This window comes from Rhinoraja longicauda, unplaced genomic scaffold, assembly GCF_053455715.1.
Source record: "Rhinoraja longicauda isolate Sanriku21f unplaced genomic scaffold, sRhiLon1.1 Scf000322, whole genome shotgun sequence".
NCBI lineage: Eukaryota > Metazoa > Chordata > Chondrichthyes > Rajiformes > Arhynchobatidae > Rhinoraja > Rhinoraja longicauda.
The window spans coordinates 12,378-35,767 of NW_027601540.1; the positions used below are offsets into that span (position 1 = coordinate 12,378).

At 40.7% G+C, this 23,390-nt stretch overlaps 1 protein-coding gene across 1 annotated transcript; it reads left to right on the forward strand.

The window, feature by feature from the left end:
- Nucleotides 1-10,599: 10,599 nt before the first annotated feature.
- On the forward strand, nt 10,600-23,180 carry LOC144590784 (stearoyl-CoA desaturase 5-like). Its single transcript, XM_078395212.1, has 3 exons — nt 10,600-10,817; nt 18,981-19,213; nt 22,592-23,180. The coding sequence occupies exons 1-3, from the start codon at nt 10,600-10,602 to the stop codon at nt 22,780-22,782; spliced, it is 642 nt and encodes a 213-aa protein (XP_078251338.1). The 3' UTR covers nt 22,783-23,180.
- The last annotated feature ends 210 nt before the right edge of the window (nt 23,181-23,390 follow it).

Consider the following 23,390-nt stretch of genomic DNA (forward strand, 5'->3'; position numbering starts at 1 on the left):
TGGCAGAGAATTCCACAAATTCACAACTCGCTGGGTGAAAAAGTTCCTTCTCACCTCAGTTTTAAATGGCCTCCCCTTTATTCTTAGACTGTGGCTCCTGGTTCTGGACTCCCCCAATATTAGGAACATTTTTCCTGCATCTAGCTTGTCCAGTCCTTTTATAATTTTATATGTCTCTATAAGATCCCCCCTCATCCTTCTAAACACCAGTGAATACAAGCCAAGTCTTTTCAATTTTTCCTCGAAAGACAGTCCCGCCATCCCAGGGATGAATCTCGTGAACGTACGCTGCACTGCCTCAATTACAAGGATGTCCTTCCTCAAATTAGGAGACCAAAACTGTACACAATACTCCAGATGTGGTCTTACCAGGGCCCTATACAACTGCAGAACAACCTCTATAACTGAATGGTTTGCCAAGTCACTGTTGTATAAGTCAAACTGAATAGAATTGGCAGAATCCTTCTCCTGAAAGGCATTTGTAAGCAACAGTTCTATCAGAAAGCATAAAACTACACGTCTATAAATTTGAAAGAAAAACAGAAAATGTCACAACTACTCCGTGGGCCATGGAGTATCTGTAAGAGAAAAACATGTATTTATCATCAGAGTCTCTCTTGTCCTTGCCTTCCACCCCATCAAACCGTCGCATACAACACATAATCCTCCGAAGTTTCCGCCACCTTCAACGGGATCCCACCAGCAGCCACGTTTTCCCATCTCCACCCCTTTCCGCCTTCCGCAGAGACCGTTCCCTCCATAACTCCATGGTTAACTCATCCCTTCCCATCTAAACCACCCCCTCCCCAGGTACCTTCTCCTGCAAGCGCCGAAGATGCAACCTCCTCCCTTGACTCTGTCCAGGGACCCCGACACTCCTTTCAGGTTAAGCATAGGTTCACTTGCAGCTCCTCCAACCTCATCTACTGTATCCGTTGTTCAAGATGTGGACTCTTATACATCGGCGAGACCAAATGCAGACTGGGCGATCGTTTTGCTGAACACCTCTGCACAGTCTGCCTGAACCTACCTGATCTCCTGATTATTGAACACTAATTCTCCTTCCCATGCCCACACAGACCTTTCTGTCCTAGGTCTCCTCTATTGTCAGAGTGAGGCTAAATGCAAATTGGAGGACCAGCATCTCGTATTTCACTTGAGCAGCTTACAGCCCAGTGGTATGAATATTGATTTCTCTAACTTCAGGTTACCCCGGCACTCCCTCTCTCTCTATCTCTCCCCCACCCAAGTCGCATTAGCTTTCGTTTTCACCCAACAAACAGCTAACAATGGCCTGTTTCCGTTATCATAATTTTTTTTTGCATATCTTTCGTTCATTTTTCTTTACCTCTCTGCATCATCATCTAAATCTCTTGTTCCCCTGATCCCTAACCAGTCTGAAAAAGGGTCTCGACCCGAAACGTCACCCATTCCTTCTCTCCAGAGATGCTGCATGTCCCGCTGAGTTACTCCAGCTATTTGCATCTATCTTCTTTTATTTATTGTCATCTGCATAAGTACAGTGAAGTACAAGTTCAGTGCAGCAGTTTCACAATTTCGGACAACACCCAAAGACTCTGAGGATCCTTCAATGCTTCTACTCTGGGGCTGTAGAGAGCATCCTGTCCGGCAACATCACAGTCTGGTTTGGGAACAGCTCTGCCCAGGACAGGAAGGCCCTGCAGAGAGTAGTGCGTTCGGCAGAACGCACCATGGGAACTACACTCGCCCCCCTGCAGGACCTATACATCAGGAGGTGCAGATCAAGAGCAAGCAAGATTATGAGGGACCCCTGCTACCCCAGCAACGGACTATTCCAGCTGCTACGGTCAAGCAAACGCCTCCGCTGTCATGCTGTGAAAACGGAGAGGATGGGACGGAGTTTCTTCCCACAGGCCATCAGGACTGTTAACTATTATGACTCCAGGGACTACATTTTTTTTTTTTCTGTATTAATTTTAATTTTTATGCTGTAATTGTAATTTTTTTTTGCACAATCCGCAGGCATTGCCACTTTCATTTCACTGCACATCGTGTATGTGTATGTGACAAATTGACTTGACTTGACATAAATTATTTGTAACTTACATTAATTCTGTAAGACAATAAAAAGAAAGACTGCTTGCAAAAAAACAAGTATGCGCGGAGCAAGAACGACCACAATCTATGAAAACACGGGTTTATTGAGTCACGGTTGTGCCTGAGCGAGGTACGGCGGGGACCAAGCACGTGAATGAAAGCGGACACTGAACGAGAGGCGCAAAGGTGTCCAGAAACAAAGAACCATAGAAAATAGGTGCAGGAGGAGGCCATTTGGCCCTTCGAGCCAGCACCACCATTCATTGTGATCATGGCTGATCATCCACAATCAGTAACCTTTGCCTGCCTTCTCCCCAAATCCCTTGATTCCACTAGCCCCGAGAGCTCTATCTAACTCTTTTAAATTCATTCAGTGAATTGGCCTCCACTGCCTTCTGCGGCAGAGAATTCCACAAATTTACAACTCTCTGGGTGAAAAAGTTTCTTCTCACCTCAGTTTCTAATGGCCTCCCCATTATTCTTAGACTGTGTCCCCTGGTTTTGGACTCCACCAACATTGGGAACATTTTTTCTGCATCTAGCTTGTCTATTTCTTTTATGAATGTATACGTTTCTATAAGATCCCCTCTCATCCTTCTAAACTCCAGTGAATACAAGCCTAGTCTTTCCAATCTTTCCCCATATGACAGTCCCTCCATCCCAGGGATTAACCTCGTGAACCTATGCTGCACTGCCTCTATAGCAAGGACGTCCTTCCTCAAATTAGGAGACCAAAACGGCACCAGATGTGGTCTCCAGATGTGGTCTCACCAGGGCCCTATACAACTACAGAAGGAGTGATCTGATCTGACACTGATATTGATCAGTGTGCGAGCGCGTTCACGGCTGGGGAGGGGTTGTGGCGCCTGCGTTCTCAATATGGTTCAACAATGATGACCTTTCATCAGAACTTAAGAAACTTGATAAAATTGTTGCCAAGTTTAACTTTTACAATTTAGCTATGTTAGATTTAAGCTTGAAACCTTTGGGAGTCTAATCCGGTACATAAGCACTTATGTACATGGGATAAATTTGAATTCATTAAGTGGGATATATTGGCTTAATGTTGCCTGTTAATAACTAACTAACTAAATAAACCCACACTGAGAATTAAGCAAATGCAAACTGATGTGGGTGCTAAAGTGTATGTTTTACAACACAAATTGCTGAAAGTGTGAAACATCTCCCAGTTCTGTCTATTGTAGCCAGTATCAGTTTACCAGTGGCTGTTTTCTTTTGAGTAGTAAATGCAATTGAGTGCTTTAGTTTTATTTATTCTGTTAATTGGATACTGGTTACATGGTATAATTGCTCAAATATTTCTCTAAACAGCTCTGCTTTTTATGGATATGGCATAATGATTTCTATAATTGCATGTAGCAAATGTGGGTGGAGTTCATAGTTGAAGAGGTGCGTGTTGAATGAGAGGAAGGACACGGGTCTGTTTATCATGAGGGGAGCTGGTTAGATCCATGAAATGTGCTGGTAATCTTCAACCCTCTCAGGCAGCTCTTTATAGGATTTGCTGCATTAAGGTCAATTGTGGACTGATGCCTACTTTGGACAAGAAATAAACAAAAGGGTGGTGTGGTGTTGATGTGCCAAATCTTCTGAGGATGACAAACAATTTTTGATGTATTCATGTACAATCCTGACAGTGTTTGCCACTTCGTGTCAGTGCCAACTTTAACTCCCCAGGAGGAGCGGATATCTGAGTTGCTGGCAACTACACCCAAGATTACATTTTATTTCTTGTCTTTATTGTTCTCTGCAAAGATATGGAGATGGACTATATAAATCTGAGTCTTTTGCTCTCCGAGTTGGTACCATGCCCCCACTCTCCATCAGGTCCATCTAGACCTTGAGTCATCATACTTCTGTGCAAATGTAACAAAATCATTGGTAAGATGTGCTGTAGGGAAGCATTAGAGAATGACGTTGCAAAGCCTAGACTCCTATTATCTTGCATTACTGTTGAAGAGTTTTGCACAAACTTCTTGCTTGTAAAGATTCACAGAATTTTCTGGGTATCTAAATATCTTGCACCTGTTCTGTGTAACTTTTACACCAGTAGAAATATGCAGTCCTAGGAAAGCCACAAGCAGCTTCCTCCAAAGCAGGTGCTCTTTATTTTAAGGTCATTACAATGACATTGAATCTAAAGCATTCTACAACTTTATTAGTGCATGAAAATAATTATTACCGTGGATTGAAATGGTCAGAATGTGTGGTTGACACAAGGATATGCAGAAATGGAGGATTATGGATCACATGCAGGCAGAGGAGATTACTTTAACCTGGCATCATGTTTGGCACAGACATTGTGGGAGGGAAAAGAGCATGTTCCTGTGCTGTACTGTTCTAAGTAAGAGTTAGCAAGGTAGCTCTACATGAGGAGAGGTTGATTGGCAGATTAGTCAGCTCTGAGAGAGATGGGTGGAGATGGTAACTAAGGCTGGTGGTAAAGATGGAAATGGTAGAATCTGATGAGGAAGGAAGGTGGAGAGTGAAATGTAGACCCAGAGAGATGGCACCTGTCCATTTCCCTGCATGACCTGCTGAGTTTCTCCAGAAGTTTGTTCTCTGCCCAAGATTCCAGCATCTGCAGTCTCTTGTGCCTCCACCCACAATGTTAATGGTTTTGGCAGTTAAATTCTAGCTCTTGAAGCCATTAATCATCAAGCATCAATGCATGTGCAATCTGCTATAAATCTTACTGTAGTCATGGTCACAGCTTTCACTGACTTCTATGACAAATCGAAAGTGTGACATTTTCAGCCTATAAGCATTTGGCTTACAAAGACCCCAAGAGGAAATAGAGCTTGAAGTTGTAGACTAAATGTAAATGTAAAATGTTTTTAAAAAATGTTGCTCTACCATGTAATGTTGCTCTTCCAAGAAGTTGACATTGAGAACTGCTGACTTCTAGTGATTGTTGGTTTAATATGCTGAAATAATTAGTAACAGCTCAGGCTGAGGAGCAGCAATAAAAAGTATTGCCAATGAACAAGCAAATTGGTGCAGGGAAGTTTCTTAAAACATTCCATCACTACAGAAATATAATTCGTAGTAATTAGGCAGATAAACTGTTGGAAACTGCATTTGTGATTTTTTTCATTGGACTTTTGACAATTGACCTATTGACTTGCAATTGATGAACTCACTGGTCATTGGATGCGAAGTCCAATGCCAACATTTGTGCTCTACAAACTGAATAAATTATACCCAGGATAATGAGATTAATGATTACTCATAATTATGGGTATAATTGATTTAGTACTCTGCAGGTCATGTTTGTACCTCCAGTGAACATGGTGGACAAATGGAAAAGGACCAGAATTGGTCAGAGATTAAAGGAGATAGCAGTCAAGGTGAATATTTAGGAGCTTTACATGATTGTAAAGTTTGGTAGGTTTGTGTTTTCTTCCACAGCAAGTCTTGATTCTTCTTACCAAGGCACCTTAGAGATACAGCATAAAAACAGTCCCTTCAGCCTATCGAGTCCTCGCTAACCTTTGATCACCTGTTCACACTAGTTCTATGTTATCCTACTTTCTCATCCGCTCCCTACACACTAGGGTGATTTACAGGGGGCAATTAACCTTAAAATCCACACACCTTTGGAATGTGGGAGGCAACTGGAGGAATCCCATGTGGTCTCTGAGACAATGTGGAAACTACACAGCAGTCGTGGTCAGAATTGAACCTGGGTCTCTGGTACTGAGAGGCAACAGCCCTACCAGCTATGCCAGTGTGCTGGCCCTACTTCTAACCATGAAGGATGTTTCTGGTGCTTGGGAATGGAGTTTCCTTAAATGTCATGCAGCACTTGTTGCTCAGTGGTTTCCAGCCAGAAGCAGAATGCAGCAGACAGTTTTTAAAGAATTTCCCTACCTGTTTTATGAAATGGTCCTTTCACCTCCAGTCACAATGGATGATGTATGCTCAGGTTCCAGCAATTATAATCTGATTGATCTCCTTAAAAATAAAACGTGTATAAAGAAACCTTTTTTCACTCAACAAGTGGAGTAGCCCAATTTCTCCTGATTCATGTTCAAAGGTTCAAAGGTCTGTTTATTGTCACATATACCAATTAAGATACAGTGAAACTCGAATTACCATACAGCCATACTAAAAAAAAGTACGCAACTACATAACAGTTAACGTAAACATCCACCACAGTGGATTCCCACATTCCCCACTGTGATGGAAGGCAATAAAGTCAAATCCCCTTCCTCTTTATTCTCAGGGCAGTTGAACCATCCGCAGTCGGGGCGATCGAAGCTCCCGCAGTCGGCGATCGTAGCCGCCGCGTCAGGGTGATCGCAGCCCCCACATCGGGGTGATTGCAGCCCCCGCGTCAGGGCGATCAAAGCTCCTGAGGCTTGGAGCTCCTGAAGTCAGTCTCTAACCAGGGACCATGAGCTCCATGATGTTAAAATCCGCAGGCTCCCGCGGTTGGAGCTCCCGAAGTCGGTCGCCGGCAGAGGCCGCCAACTCCTCAATGTTAGGCCGCAGTGCGGATGGAGATACGATGCAGAAAAAAATTGCATCTCCATCGACGTAAGAGATTTAAAAAAGTTTCCCCCAATCCCCCCCACCCCACCCCCAACATAAAACAAGCTAAAGAACACTAAAACATACATTTAACACATACTAAAAAACAATAAAGAAGGAAGGGACGAGACAGACTGTTGACGAGGCGGCCGACGTGGGCGCCACCCGGTGGAATTTAATGTAGTATTTAAAAATAGTTATTAATCTTTATTTTCAAATATATTTAACAACTAACTATTCATAACCAGTGAATGAGAAAATTTTTCCTCTCTATCCTAAATAGGTAACTCCTTGTTCTAAATCTCTCAGTGAACAGCAACATCCAGTGCCTATCTTATCAAACTACTAAAACATCTTCTGATCATGCTATTCCAGTGAATCTTTAGTTAAAAGTTTCTTGCATGGCAATTATATTCTCCCTTGGGGAAGGAGACCAAGACCTGCATATTTTATTCCTGTTGTGGTCTCACGAAGGTCATAAAAAATTAGAGTCAATCTACGCTCTAACTCGATCGTATTGTAATAAATGCTAACACTGCATTTAGTTTGCACTGCAGTCTGAACAAAGGTCTCGACCCGAAATATTACCCATTCTTTCTCTCCGGGGATGCTGCCTGTCCCGCTGAGTTACTCCAGCATTTTGTGTCTATCTGTGGTATAAACCAGCATCCGCAGTTCTTTCTTGTACTGCATTACTTTCCCCTTTGCTTTGCTTGCCTGTTAATCTTGTGATTTCTCTTGTTTTCTCATTTCACTCAAACAATAATCGTGTTTGCTTTTCTATTTTTTTTCTTCAATTATGCCACATTATTCCCCATCTAATATGTTTTTGTACACTCATTTCACCCACCCGTGTCACTCTGAAAGTTCAATAATTTCTTCTCTGTTCAATTTCCTATCAAGGAGGATTTTGTGCTGTACTCTGGGTCATGGTCACATTTTAAATAATGAATCCTTGCTGCATTCCACTATTTGCAGCCTACCAAACCACAACAAACTCCTGTATATTTATACTGTTTTCTGTTGATTTAATCAATCCTGAAGCCTATGCTTCTAATGTATAACATTGTGTCCTATTCTATTGTATTATACCTAATCAATATCTTTTTGAAAAACTCATTAAACCTAATGCTTTGATTTCCTCTTCTTTACACTTTTAATTAAAATCTTTAAGGATAAACTGAAGCAAAACTATCTGTGATATATCCATAAACTCTGACTCTGTTCTTCATATCAAAATGTTCTTGGAATCTTGATGTTATACTGTTAATAGAATATACCAATTTTCTTTTCATTTCAGGCTAATTGGCTCAGTTTTCTTCATTTTTCTAGCCCCCAACCCCATTTATAAATCTAATTTGATATCTTCAGACCTGCGAATCCATTCTAAAAATCTAAGGAACTGAGCAAGATCAAAACCAATTATCTGCTTTCACAGTCACCACGTCTGTTAAACTCTAGGTTGTTGTCCATTGTATCCATGAGATATCTTTACTAATCTTTAAGGACCTCATTGTCATTAAACCACTGCTTCTACAGTATTTTCAGAATGGTTTTTTTCACTGTGAAGTTTAGGTAGAAATGTGTTTGTTGTCTCTGCTGTTTCCTTGTTTCTCATTATAATTTCACATCAAATGGGAGCCATGTTTCTGTTTTAGTGTTTGCTCATCCTTATATCCATAATCCCAAAACTTTTATAAGCTGTTCTTGTGGTTGTGCAAGAGCGCAGGTTTACGTTCATTCTACTTTCCAACGATTTCTTAATTATCCGAATTCTAACATTCTCCATTTCCTCAGGTTTATTACTCCTTAAACATGAAAGGCCTCATCCATAATTGATGTGGGCCATATTTCATGTGGGGCATTTATCCCTTAAGGAAAAATATATTGATCACAAATTATTAATGGCGTTTCCTCCAGATGGTATTACAGCAATAACAGTCATTTATGATCCTTCTACCACAAGTATGATTCCTTCAAGCATTAGACAGAACCTGTTTTCAATAGGAACCAAGAGTGGATATCACCATAGATGGAGAGGGAGAGAATACAATGATGCTTTGTATCAAGTGATTAAAACCTGGTGGAAACAGGCTCCGCTTCAACTTCCTACCCCCTCATGTCAGATACTTGGGGAAATGTTTCTGCAGATTATTTTCCATGAGGAAATAAAAAAAACTCAAAAACTAAGTTTTTTTTAAAAGGTCAGGAATTTCTTTAGTCAGAGGGTGGTGAATCTGTGGAATTCATTGCCACAGAAGGCTGTGGTGGCCAAATCAATGGATATTTTTTTACAGCAGAGACTAATTAGATCTTGATTAGTACGAGTGTCAGGGGTTCTGGGGAGAAGGCAGGAGAATGGGATTAAGAGGGAACGATAGATTGGCCATGATTGGATGGCGGAGTAGACTTAATGGGCCAAATGGCCTAATTCTGCTTCAATAATTTATGAGCATGAATTGTGATGGGAACAAATAGAAACGGGTCAACGTCAATCATCAACATTGTAAAATAGAGTTCTGTAATCTCTAATCCAATGTTTAAAAGGACTTTTGCCAGGTTGGTGTAATATCTTGTTTCAAAAGCTATTGAGGAGCCCAACAAAAGATTTTTCCAATTTCTGGGTTTAAGATTAGAGAGCCCATTTTGGGCACAGAATCTTTATTGAGATTAACAATGACAAAACAAGCCCTAGTTTTCAGGTTTCTTGCTTGCATATGATAACAATTTTAATTTGGTTTATTAGATCTTGAATGGAAATTCCATTGTGCTTCAACAATAGCTTCTTGTGCCACTTGTATTCTGCAGAAATCCTGACTCCCATTTATCTCCCTTGGTCATGCTCTTTTTGCCAGTTGCATTTCTAACCTGAATGTCCTTTCCCTGAACTCTTACCTGCCTAGCTTTTTTGTACATTTGCACAATATTAACCTTACCAACTCTATGTCTGGCTCTGTGTCCTTCATAAGCACCCTGGTTAATCATACCATTGTTGGTCCAGCACTTTTACAACCTCTCTGCATTTTTGCTTTGAGTAGCAGGATCAATATTTGGCTTCTGTTCCTCTCACACCAGCTAATCACATTTTTTGTTCTCAGACTAGCTTCTCAGTTGTGGTAAGCAAATGGAAATTAAGTGACTACTTTGGGAAATGCCTTTATTCTAGTGATAAGCTTCTGTTTGCCTGTTGCTTTAATCTTCTGCCCACTCATAGTCGACTGTGTGCTGTGTCTTCTGTGTGCTGCAGTGTTCTACTGAAGCCCGTATTAAACATTAAAGCACTTTTAGTGCTATGAATTTAAATTCCCTGGCAACAGGGAAGTACAGCAAGTAGTCTGTAGTGTCTGATGTGATAGTATACTTGCCAAAAAGCCTTGGGCAGTATGATTATATATTTAGGTATAACAAACAAATTACCATGGATTCTCCAATTTTGCCAAGATTTTCCAAGTCATATTTGTGCAATTGTTTATTAGTAGGATGCTCCAATTTTGATTTTTAACTTGCCTTTTCAATTTCTTGCAAGTGGGTACAATAGAAGATTTGGTAAGGATATCCCTCTCACTCTCAGCCGCTCCACATTTTTTAGCACATAAGAACAAAGGCAATTGGGTATCCCAGATATACTAGCTTGGCCTTGCTTTCAGGTGGTACAAGGAACAAAATTACTCTGGCTATGAATTACAAAGTGACTGACCCACAGTTAACTTGGCCAGATAGAAAGTGTTTGATGTGTAGAGCTATGAATCTCGCCAGCTTGACACTTGGCCCAGAAGGAATTTAATCATTTTATTATTAATGAGAATGCTGAGTATTTTTGATGATCTTTTACAATGTGAGATCCTGAATCCTCGTTTGAATTGGATGCAGGGTTTTCTTAGAATTGCACTGCATTTGTAAGATGATCTGGAGCAGAGATACAGGATTCTTCAGAAATGGCTGAGTCTATGTTAATCTGTTGTCATGTCTCCTCAGAACGACATCTACGAGTGGTCTCGGGATCACCGGGTGCATCACAAATACTCTGAGTCGAATGCTGACCCTCACAACGCCACCCGAGGGTTCTTCTTTTCCCATATCGGTTGGTTGTTTATTCGTAAACACCCGGATGTGACGGAGAAAGGAAAGAAGCTGGATGTCAGTGATCTCCTTGCTGACCCTGTTGTTCTGTTCCAGAGAAAGTAAGCACTGCGAAGTGAGAGAAAACATCAGGAATATAATGCAATACTTGTTACTGGTATTGTCAAGTGCTGAGGTTTTCTCTTTTGAAAAAATCATTTTATTCACGTCCAAAATATAACCAGGTTTTTGGATTATTTGAAGCTGGGGTGTCAAAGTATTTCCTTGTGCTTCCCTCTGAAGTGGTGAGCGTATGTTATTAATGGTAGGCTTTCCAGTATTCCTAATTCAACAGCAACGAGCAAATTGTATTACAAACATATTTTAATAAGCATATTTTTGGTTGGTTGGTACTCATGCCAATGCTTTCACTTTATCGTAGAAGGTCTGAGCAATTTGCAACTTTGCTCATGAATACACTCAGTCATTACCATTCCCTAAGTCGGACAAGGATGGATGTGATTGTATCTTTCCCGACAACTGATATGATGTGACCAGGCTTATGAGCTACTGTAATTTACACATGTTTCCATATAAATGAGGCTGACATTTTTACATCCTGCTACATTTCATAGAAACATAGAAAAATAGGTGCAGGAGTAGGCCATTGAGCCCTTTGAGCCAGCACCGCCATTCAATATGATCACGGCTGATCATCCAAAATCAGTAAAAAATAAAAAATAAAAATAAAAAATAAAAATAAAAAGTTCCTGCTTTTCCCCCATATTCCTTAATTCCTTTAGTCCCAATAGCTAAATCTAACTCTCTCTTGAAAACATCCAGTGAATTTGGCCTCCACTGCCTTCTGTGGCAGAGAATTCCACAGATTCACAACTCTCAGGGTGAAGAAGTTTTTCCTCATCTCAGTCCTAAATGGCTGACCCCTTATTCTTAAACTGTGACCCCTGGTTCTGGATTCCCCCAACTTCCTGCATATAGCCTTTCCAATCCTTTAACAGGCATGTGAATTTCCGCATTTAAAAAATCTATTTTCCGCGCTTTTTGCATGATTTCCGCGTTTTTCACTCTGCCAAATAAATGGAGAAATCGGATCGAAAAAAAGACCGATTTAGGCGCTCCAAGAAATCCCCCCGCACGCCCTGGAAGTCTCCCCGAAAATATGGCACCTTGGCTGGGCAAGGCAGCCAATCTTGACCTCATCGGGATTTCCATGGCCAATTTGTCAATTTGGCAGCTAGAGGTCGATAGGGGTTCCGCGAGAAATCCCCCGCGCCCTGGAAGTCTCCCCGGAAATGTGGCACCTAGGCTGGGCAAGGCAACCAATCTCAACCTCATCGGGACTTCCATGGCCGATCGGTGGGTTGAATTTGCAACCTGCGGCCGGGGGTCTGGAACTGCTGCCCAGCTGGAGCCAGCAAATCTATCCCCATAGCCGACGTCCTTGGCCTGCTGGATAAACCAGCAAAGCTCTGGAACCAAGAGTGCCAGAAAATCAATGATGGAACTGTAATGAGTAAATATTAAATTTAAGTGCAAGATTATATAACTAAATTAATTAAGACGGGGTTAAAATTTAAAACCCAGCAGAAAAGCCAATTACCATCTTTTTGGGCTGATTATCAATTAATGTGCAAATTTACTTAAATGTTATTAGTATACAGTGACATATTCACATTATTTTGTAATGTCTGTTTTTACTTTGAATTGCACTAAAAGAGGCTTGAAACAGGTAATTTTGTGTGTAAATTTTCAAAAATATTCAAATTTTTTGACCCCCGTTGTACGCCTCGCGCAAGTGCTCGGCTCTTTGCCTCTTTTTTTTTTTACCTCACTCACATGCATGTTTAAGAATTTTATATGTTTCTGTAAGATTCCCTCTCATCCTTCTAAATTCCTGTGAATACAAGCCCAGACCACCCATTCTTTCATCATATGTCAATCCCAGCATCCCGGAAATTAACCTGGTGAACCTTCGCTGCACTCCCTCAATAGCAATAATGTCCTTCCTCAAATTAGGAGACCAAAATTGCACAGAATACTCCAGGTGCAGTCTCACCAGGGCCCTGTACAACTGCATTAGGACCACCTTGCTCCTATACTCAAATCCTCTCGCAATGAAGGCCAACATGACATTAGCTTTCTTCACTGCCTGCTGTACCTGCATGCTTACTTTCAGTGACCGATGTACAAGCACTCTCAGGTCTCATTGCATCTCTCCTTTTCGGAATCTGACACCATTCAGATAATAATCTGCCTTCCTGTTCTTGCCACCAAAGTGGATAACCTCACATCTATCCACATTATACTGCATCTGCCATGCATCTGCCCACTCACCCAACCTATCCAAGTCACCCTGCAGCCTCATAGCATCCTCCTCGCAGCTCACACTGCCAGCTTTGTGTCATCTGCAAACTTGGAGATGTCACATTTAATTCCCTCGTCTAAATCGTTAATATAGAAACATAGAAAATAGGTGCAGGAGGAGGCCATTTGGCCTTTCGAGCCAGCACCGCCATTCATTTTGATCATGGCTGATCATCTACAATCAATAACCTGTGCCTGCCTTCTCCCCATATCCCTTGATTCCACTAGCCCCAAGAACTCTGTCTAACTCTCTTTTAAATTCAACCAGTAAATTGGCCTCCACTGCCTTCTGCAGCAGGGAATTCCACAAATTTACAACACTTTGAGTTTAAAAGTTTTTTCTCATCTCAGTTTTAAATGGCCTCCCCTTTATTCTTAGACTGTGTCCCCTGGTCCTGGGTTCCCACCACATTGGGAAAATGTTTTCTGCATCTAGCTTATCCAGTCCTTTTATAATTTTATATGTTTCTAGAAGATCCCCTCATCCATCTAAATTCCAGTGAAGACAAACCCAGTCTTTTCAATCTTTCCTCATATGACACTCCCGCCATCCCGTGGATTAACCTTGTGAACCTACGCTGCACTCCCTCCATAGCAATGATGTCCTTCTTCAAATTAGGAGACCAAAACTGCACACAATATTCCAGATGTGGTCGCAACAGGGCCCTGTACAAATGCAGAAGGACCTCTTCACTCCTCTACTCAAATCCTCTCGTTATGACGGGCAACATGCCATTAGCGTTCTTCACTGCCTGCTGCACCTGCATGCTTACTTTCAGTGACTGGTGTACAAGGACACCCAGGTCTTGTTGCACTTCCTTTTTTCCTAATCTGACACCATTCATATAGTAATCTGCCTCCTTGTTCTTGCCGCCAGTGGATAATCTCACATTTATCTACATTATACTGCATCTGCCGTGCATCTGTCTACTCATTCAACCTATCCAAGTCACCCTGCAACCTCCTTACATCCTCTTCGCAGTTCACAATGCCACCCAACTTTGTGTCATCTGCAAATTTGCTAGTGTTACTTTTAATTCCATTATCTAAATCATTAATATATATGGTAAATAGTTGCGGCGCCAGCACTGAGCCTTGCGGCACTCCACTCGCCGCTGCCTGCCATTCTGACAGGGACTCGTTTATTCCTACTCTTCATTTCCTGTCTGCCAACCAATTCTCTATCCATGTCAATACCCTACCCCCAATACCAAGTGCTCTAATTTTGCCCACAAATCTCCTGTGTGGGACCTTATCAAAGGCTTTCTGAAAGTCCAGATACACTACAACCACTGGCTCTCCTTCATCCATTTTACTTGTCACATCCTCAAAAAATTCCAGAAGATTAGTCAAGCAGGATTTTCCCTTCATAAATCCATGCTGACTTGGACCAATCCTTTTACTGCTACCCAAATGCGCCATTATTACTTCTTTAATAATTGACTCCAGCATCTTCCCCATCTCCGATGTCAGGCTAACGGGTCTATAATTCCCTGTTTTCTCTCTCGCTCCTTTCTTGAAAAGTGGGATAACATTAGGTACCCGCCAATTCACAGGAACTGATCCTGAATCTATAGAACATTGGAAAATGATTACTAATGCGTCCACGATTTCTAGAGCCACCTTCTTCAGTACTCTGGGATGCAGACCATCAGGCGCTGGGAATTTATCTGCCTTCAGTCCCAACAGTTTACCTAACACTATTTCCTGACTATTGTGGATTCCCTTCAGTTCCTCTATCCCACTAGATCCTCGGTCCCCTAGTATTTCTGGGGAGATTGTTTGTGTCTTTCTTAGTGAAGACAGAACCAAGGTACTCGTTTAACTGTTCTGCAATTTCCTTGTTTTCCATTATAAATTCACCTGTCTGATTATAAGGGACCTACATTTGTCTTCACTAATCTTTTCCTTTTTACATATCTAAAGCTTTTAGAGTCAGCTTTTATATTCCCTGCAAGCTTTCTTTCGTGCTCTTTTTCCCCTCTCTTAATTAACCCCTTTGTCCTCTGAGTTCTAAATTTCTCCCAGTCCTCTGGTTTGCTGCTTCCTCTGGCCAATTTATACGCCTCTTCCTTGGATTTAACACAATCCTTGATTTCCCTTGTTAGCCACAGTTGAGCTGCCTTCACTGTTTTATTTTTTTGCCAGACAGGGATGAACAATTTTTGGAGTTCATCCTTGCGTTCTTTAAATCTTTGCCATTGCATCTCCACTGTCAACCCTGTAAGTATAAATTTGCCAGTCTATCCTAGCCAATTCCGTCATACCTTCAAAGTCTCCTTTCTTTAATTTCAGGTCCCTAGTCTCTGAATTAACTGTGTCACTTTGCATGTACTTTGCTGTGTACTTCCTTTCTACAGAATCATACTTCAAGTCCATTTTTAATCAAACGTCCGTGTCAACCTTGCACTTGTCTTTTTTAAAGTAACTCGCCAACTGCTGAACATTTTGCAAATCTACCCAAAGAGCTAGACCTTGCCAGTTTAGTTTAGAGACACAACATGGAAATAGACCCTTAGGCCCACCGAGTCCATACCGACCGTCAATCACCTGTTCACACACTAGTGCTACACACACCCTACACAGTAGGGTCAATGACCAGAGGCCATACAACATACAAACTTGCACATCGTTTTGATATGTGAGGAAACCAGAACATCTGAAAGAAATCCACACGGGTCACGGGGAGAATGTGCAAACTCCACTCAGACGAGGCCTGAGATCAAGATCAAAACCAGGTCTCTGGCACTGCTTGGCAGCAGTTGTACCAGCTGCGCCACCGTACCATCCAGTTATTAGTGAAGAAAATATAACGTAGTTTCATCATGTCCAAATTATTTCCCATTTAAAAAAAAATCTCACTGGACATTGAATCATTTTACCTAAAGTAGCAAATCCCAAAAGATGCAGATGTAAGTAACATTACTTAACATAGACCTCACCTTATATTTATTTCCTTTGTCTTTTGAGGCTGATCTTGCCTCATAAATATGGAAAGGAGTGATGACCTAAATTGCTTATGATCCGATGTTTCAAAATGCAAAGACATTCATATGACGTGCAGCAAAAATTCTATCAAGGTGCACATGCATTTTTAATTAACATTTTTCAAGTAAGTTGGTTACTTCGCCCAGTAAGTTCCATTTGACGTATATCCAAAGACTTCCAATCTATCTTATTTCATAGATTCCCTTCTGTCGTTACTTTTCACAATTCTTAGCTTGGATATAAAAAGTTCCTCCAACTGACTTTGTGCTGCATTGGAATATGGTGTTAAATATGTAATGCTAATGACGTATTAACTGAAACTACAGAGCCGAGAAGGAAGCTGTAAATGTATCAAAAGTTCACCTTCAAGCTCTCCGATGGTCTGGAATACGCTTTACCATGCATGGTTACAGTTGTGCAATCCAGGAGACTCCAGTTTCAAATCTCAATCTGTTCTTGGTCAGGATTGTACATTGGGATTTCAGAATTGGCTTTCGTGTCCTTGACTTAGCAAAAAGAAATACAATCATCCAAGATCTCAGCTGCCAAGTGTTATCTGGTGACTGTCCACTAAGATGTGGATATCTGCCAAAGATATGAATGAATTTGGATATGATGGTTCCTATGATTTAAGCAGCCCTCACAGTATTCGTCTTCACAGGAATAAACTGGCATTTTCACTGATTATTTAATTCCACAAATGTTCAAAAGCAACCTTTATAACCTATGTGATTTATTTTTTTAATTCATTGGTTTCGTCTCTTGTAGCTTTGTTGTACATTGTTAAGGTGTGGTAAGCAATTGAGTGGTGCCAGACGGGTGACGTGAAATATAATGGTGAAATACTGGTGATGCTAAGATGTACATACATGGAACATTCCAGATTTGGTTTCTTGTCTTTGCCAAAATATTTATTCCAGATCAGAATTCGGCATGCCTCAACATTAAAAGGCAAGAATCAATCCTTCTGCTGTCCCGTGATTTCTCCAGCTGGATATAAATGAACTTGGACATAATTTAAAGTCTGAGCAACTATCATTAGGGTTGTAGGGTCAAAGTCCGACAAAGTTAATACTTTCATAGCAGAAGCAGTGAGGGGAATAATAGGCATGGGGGAACATATGCCAGAAAATTTCATGTGTGTAAGCGTGTGACAATAGACAATAGGTGCAGGAGTAGGCCATTCGGCCCTTCGAGCCAGCACCGCCATTCTATGTGATCATGGCTGATCATTCACAATCAGTACCCCGTTCCTGCCTTCTCCCCATACCCCCTGACTCTGCTATCTTTAAGAGCTCTATCTAGCTCTCTCTTGAAAGCATCCAGAGAATTACTCCACTGCCTTCTGAGGCAGAGAATTCCACTGATTCACATCTCTCTGACTGAAAAGGTTTTTCCTCATCTCTGTTCTAAATGGCCTACCCCTTATTCTTAAACTGTGGAACCTGGTTCTGGACTCCCCAGCATTGGAAACATGTTTCCTGCCTCTAATGTGTCCAATCCCTTAATAATCTTATATGTTTCAATAAGATCCCCTCTCATCCTTCTAAATTCCAGCTTATACAAGCCTAGTCGCTCCAGTCTTTCAACATGCGTGTCGTCATGAGAAAAATCCTCCATGATATCTATTCTGTTCTATACATTGTAGAACATAATCCATAGGAAAAGTTATAATTCATTATGATATAAATAAATCAACATAGTTCAGATAACAAAATTCCATTAATTTACAGGAGGTGGTTGTTTTGGCTATAACATTTGCACTGGTGTCGGCCACTCAACTATAGGTTTTTGGAGGTATTGGAAGCTTGGGGTATGATATGAAATAGCTGTTATTGAAATGTGTGCTATTTATAGGTCCGCCTAATTTTATTTTTCGCCTCACTTCACTAAAAAGTAAAGTCTAACAGGATATGCCGTGGACTGCAAATATGATAATATTGTTCAAAAGTTTAAATTGTCCAATCTATTTCAATCTTGCGACATTGTTCGTTCTCCTTCCTCTCAGATCCAGCATATTATCTGCTTCTTCACTGAATCCCATTGAGTTTCCTGTTTGACCTCATTAACTCTTTGCAACTTTGTTTGGTACCATTTTATGAAAGAAGTTAGTCTGAAATTTTTGTTAGTAGCCTCAGTAATGCTGGTGCAGAAACCTGCCTATTTGGGGTTTCCACTAAAGTTGTGATATTCAGCTTTGAAAACCAACAAGGAAATTTGTGGGATTACTGCTTGAATTACACTATTTATGTGGGTTTTTCAACTCTTGAGCCCCTGCTGACTGGCTCATTATAACATCAGATAAACGAAGGTACTTTTGTGTGATCTTAAAATACCTATCAAAAGCACAGAGGGTATACATGGTATGGAGTTATCTAGTATTTATCGTAATGCGCTCTGTTGAATTTTGTCCTGTTAAATCATATTCTTGGTGATGTAGAGTAAAAAAACTACTGTGTAGGAAGGAACTGCAGATGCTGGTTTAAATCAAAGATAGATACAAAATGCTAGAATAACTCAGCGGGACAGGCAGCATCTCTGGAGAGAAGGAATGGGTAACGTTTCGGGTTGAGACCCTTCTTCAGACTGAAAGTCATGGGAAAGGGCCCATGACTTTCAGTCTGAAGAAGGGTCTCGACCAGAAACATCGGCCATTCCTTCTCTCCAGGCATGCTGCCTGTCCCGCTGAGTTACTCCAGCATTTTGTGTGAAAAAAAACTATTCCTTGTAGATACTCCTCAGATACCAGCCATTTTGTTTTAGATTCAAACATAAAGGCTCTTTATCGCCAGCTATTTTATGAAATTCAACTGCAAATGTTTGTTTTCCTCTTGGATAGAAATACAAATTGTCCTGCTTTTTATGAGGCCTGTGCGAATAATTATGTAAATAAACTTTGTTCTCTTTTGTAGGTATTACAAGACCTCGGTTTTAATCATGTGTTTCTTAATGCCAACTTTTATCCCCTGGTACTTCTGGGGGGAGAGTCTCTGGAATTCCTACTTCCTGGCTTCCATCCTTCGGTACACCGTTTCACTGAATGTCACATGGCTGGTGAACAGCGCTGCTCACATGTATGGAAACAGACCCTATGACAAGCACATCAATCCAAGAGAAAACGGATTTGTTACTTTTGGAGCACTCGGTGAGTAGGAAACCAATCCAAGTCAGTTGTGTTCAGTTTAACAACAGGATAGAACATCTACCGCATTGATCCAGGTATCTGGAATTTTTTTGTAACGTTATTTAACTATGACCTCCCCCTGCCTCTTATGCCTCCTAAAGTAATTAACTCTGATTCTGAGCTCCACTCTGCTGGCAGGGCCCCAACTACAGCAGCAGAGGTTGTAAAAGTCAAACACTTGAAGTGGTGATGAATCAATATCAAGTGATCTGACCTGATTTGTAACTCAAATTTGGACATATTAGAATAGATTTATTTTCATCACCTGTTCCCTCAAGCCAACAAGCTCTTCTGACACCTGCACGCTGACTTGCATAGAACATCTTCATCAACAATGTTTATTTCCATGCTGGCTGATGTTAAGCATACCTGTGCAGCATACGAGGTCTCCACGTTCAACCGGTATCTCAGCAGAGAAAGACCAGAGCTACAATACAATTTGAAACTTTCGCATAAGCAGATTGTTTCAAGAGACACCCACACTTTAATTCCTTCAATATCCATTGACATTATGTGGCAATGAATTCCACAGATTCACCACCCTCTGACTAAAGAAATTCCTCCTCATCTCCTTCCTCAAGAAACATCCTTTTATTCTGAGGCTTTGGTCCTCGACTCTCTCGATAGTGGAAACATCCTCTCCACATCCACTCTATCCAAGCCTTTCCCCATTGGGTAAGTTTCAATGAGGTTCCCCCTCAACCCTCTAAACTCCAGCGAGTACAGGCCCAGCGCCGTCAGTCACGCTCATCATATGTTAACCCTCTCTTTCCTGGGATCATTCTCGTAATCCACCTCTGGACCATCATCTTCTTCAGATATGAAGCCCAAAATTGCTCTCAGTACTCCAAATGCATCATTACATTCCTATTTTTGTATTCTAGTCCTCTTGAAATAAATGCTAGCATTGCATTTGCCGTCCTTACTACTGATTTGACTTGCAAATTAACTTTTTGGGAATCCTGCACCAACACTCCCAAGTCAGTTTGCGCCTCTGATTTCTGAATTCTCTCGCCTTTTCGAAAATAGTAAACATCCAAGCCATGGTTTCTAAGAACCTATCAATTCTTAGATTCAACTATACCTGATATCTTTCTCTTTAGTGAATACTTATCTACACCATTTCTTTTTGATCTTTCTACACAAACTGACAATGTTCGCTGCAATGTTATGACATTCTCCTTTTCTAGTAAAGTGTTTCATTTTCTCAGTTTGACTTTTTAAATTACCTCCTTCAATCCCCATAGCTTTACTGTAATTTGCATATTTATATTCATTATGATGGTGCTAATGTGACCTCATCTTGGATTTTAATGGGTTTCTAATCTCCTTACCTAACTAGCAGCCTGAAATTGCTGGTATTGAACTTTGTAATAAAATACATTTGATTTTCAAAACAATATTTTAATGTAGTTAGAGCATTAATTTGACTTTCAGCCTTAACCACTCAATCCCACCCCAATCCCACAAAATTTGGTGCCTTGGTGTACCACACTTGCTTCTTATGAGTTGCCTTGTTGTGCCCATATCAGTTGAAACATAAACAAACACCAGGTAGTGATATCTGTTAAACTGTTATTCTCTGCAACCACAGCTTCTGCCCGGCTGAGAAGTCCAAAGGCACAGTTGCACCGGACGTTTGAGCATCTATTTGCTATTCTTATGGCTGTGTCTGAATTTCAGCAGAGTGTGTATGCAACCCAGGCACAGTAGAAAACTCTGTAGCACCCAGCGCCTGAATCAGTGATATCTTGACACAGAGGTTCTTTATAGTTCAGAGTGCCATTTCTGATAGCCCCATTTCAAAATAGAAACTAAGCAAAAATTATGTGCTTGTTTTGTGGTTTTCCCCATTCGAGGCCAAGAATAAGGAAGTTGGATAGCTGCAAACCTAGCCACCCCATCTTTACTTAAGTTCAAACCCAAATAGATTGTCACCTCTTAGAATGATAAAATAACATCAAACAAGTCATTTATGCTGTCATGCTCATGTACAAGATTAGTTGCTCTCTCTCCTCTCAAAGTCCCCTCATCTGCCGGCTGTGTTCAGCATGCTTGACCAGGCCATCCTCCTCCTATGCCTCAGCACCATTGTCCTGCTGATTAGTGACCACATTTGTCTTCCATTCTTGTCTATCCAGTCAAAGCCAGAAAATTGTCTCGAAAAGCTTCCCCTCTTACTGCCAGGCTGATAGATTTAGATCTGTCCTTGGTTCCTTCCAGCTTCCATTCATCCTTAACAGGAGATTGCTCTGTCAAGTTCTGTGAGTAGGCTGGCAGTACCTAATTTTCTTTCACTACAGCCTCTTTTGATCCCTCATTGCCATACATTGGGCATCTTGCACTGGATAAGAAGACATTTCCTCTAAATGTTGAAAAGACCAAATACTTGTCTTTAGTTAAGTTTCCAAGCTGCTGACCATTCCAATGCTCTGGCCATTCAAACATCTTGCCCTCTGTAGCAGGTCATCTAAAACTATGCTGCCCTATCGTGCACCAAGTCACACTCATCCACTTGCTCATGCTGACTGCCGCACATTTGCTCCTGGTCAATAATCATTCACAAACTTATTTTGAAAACCTTTTAGCCTCCCTACCAATATTGTATCATCCAGATCTTTGACCTTCAGAGATAAGTGCTTTTCAAATTTTCATCTTGTGAACATTTCGGACGTTAATTATTTTACTATTGGTAGAAATGTCTCTTATTTTGCTCACACCCCACACTCTGGAGTTCCCATCCTAAGTTGCTTACTCTGTTCTTTTAAGGCATTCCTTAAACCTACCTCTTCACTGAGGTTTTGCCCATGTGTCCTTATGTGACTCTGTAACAAACTCTTCTATGGAGTGTCTTGGGAGTTTTTCTGCGTTAAAGGTGTTCTATTGTTGTTCTGTACTCATTACAGTATACTTTGTCAGAAGCTTTTACTGCAGATGTATTTGGGTGATGTGAGATGTTTTTGATGATACTTGCAGTGCCGCAATAACAAAGTGGCGACATTTTGCATTTTGTTTCAAATTGTAAATCACAATGTATTCAGAATTGATTTTGTATGTAATCTATGAATAACTGAACTAGGCACCATTGCCTGATTAATAATTACCCATGTTACGGATTTAATATAAAAGGATTAAAATATGCAGAAACTGTTCAATTGTACTGATAAATATGAAAAGGAATTATGGACTATGAGGAAAAAGATGGGCCAGAGGAATGATAAAACCAGATTAAAATGTGATGGCAAATTAGGCACAGAAGCAGCCCATGTTACAGCCCTGGAAACATTTTCAGATAATATTTTAGATTAATAATAAACTTACTGTATTTGCTACATACAGGAGAAGGATTCCACAACTTCCACCACACGTTTCCATTCGACTACTCAACGAGTGAATTTGGGTTGCGGCTGAACCCAACAACGTGCTTTATCGATTTCATGAGTTGGCTTGGTTTGGCAAGTGATCGAAAACAAGCCTCAAAGCAAATGATTGAAGCACGCAAATTGAGGACTGGTGAGGAAAGTGCTTGAAAAGAAACAAGTCTCAAAATTCCAAGCAGTTTTCGTATGCTTAAATTTGTTGTTATTTTGACTTGGAAATGTAGTCATTGCATTTCAAGCTTGTGAAAAATGATAGTGCATTTTGCTTTATGGCCTGTTCAATTTTTTCTCAATTTAACTCCTTCCTGTCCCTGAGTATGTCAACTATATTCTACCAACTGCATTAAGCCCTGCTTAGTCTGCCATCAGTGGTCTTGTGTATTAAGTGGCAGAACTATCCTATACATTGTCTAATCAATAAACTGTATGTCAATCAAGTTTGCATCAGTAAACTATCAGTATAATGGATTCATGAAACAGGCTTGTGAAATGTTTCCTACTCTAGCAAGCTAAAGCAATGCTCTTGCAATAAAATCAACTTTAATGTTTTGGGCTTGAAGTGATTTAAGCTTACAAGATTTTGTTTTAATGTTCATGCTGGTGATGTTGATATTTTGTATTTTAGTTTATTTGAAACTGTAAACTTTGTAATAGGAAGTAGTTATTGAGAAGAAAAAGAGTGGTCTTGGTATTATGATGTCCCAGTGTAAGTGATTGTAAACAATTTTTGTCTAATTTGAAACGAGTTTTATTTAATT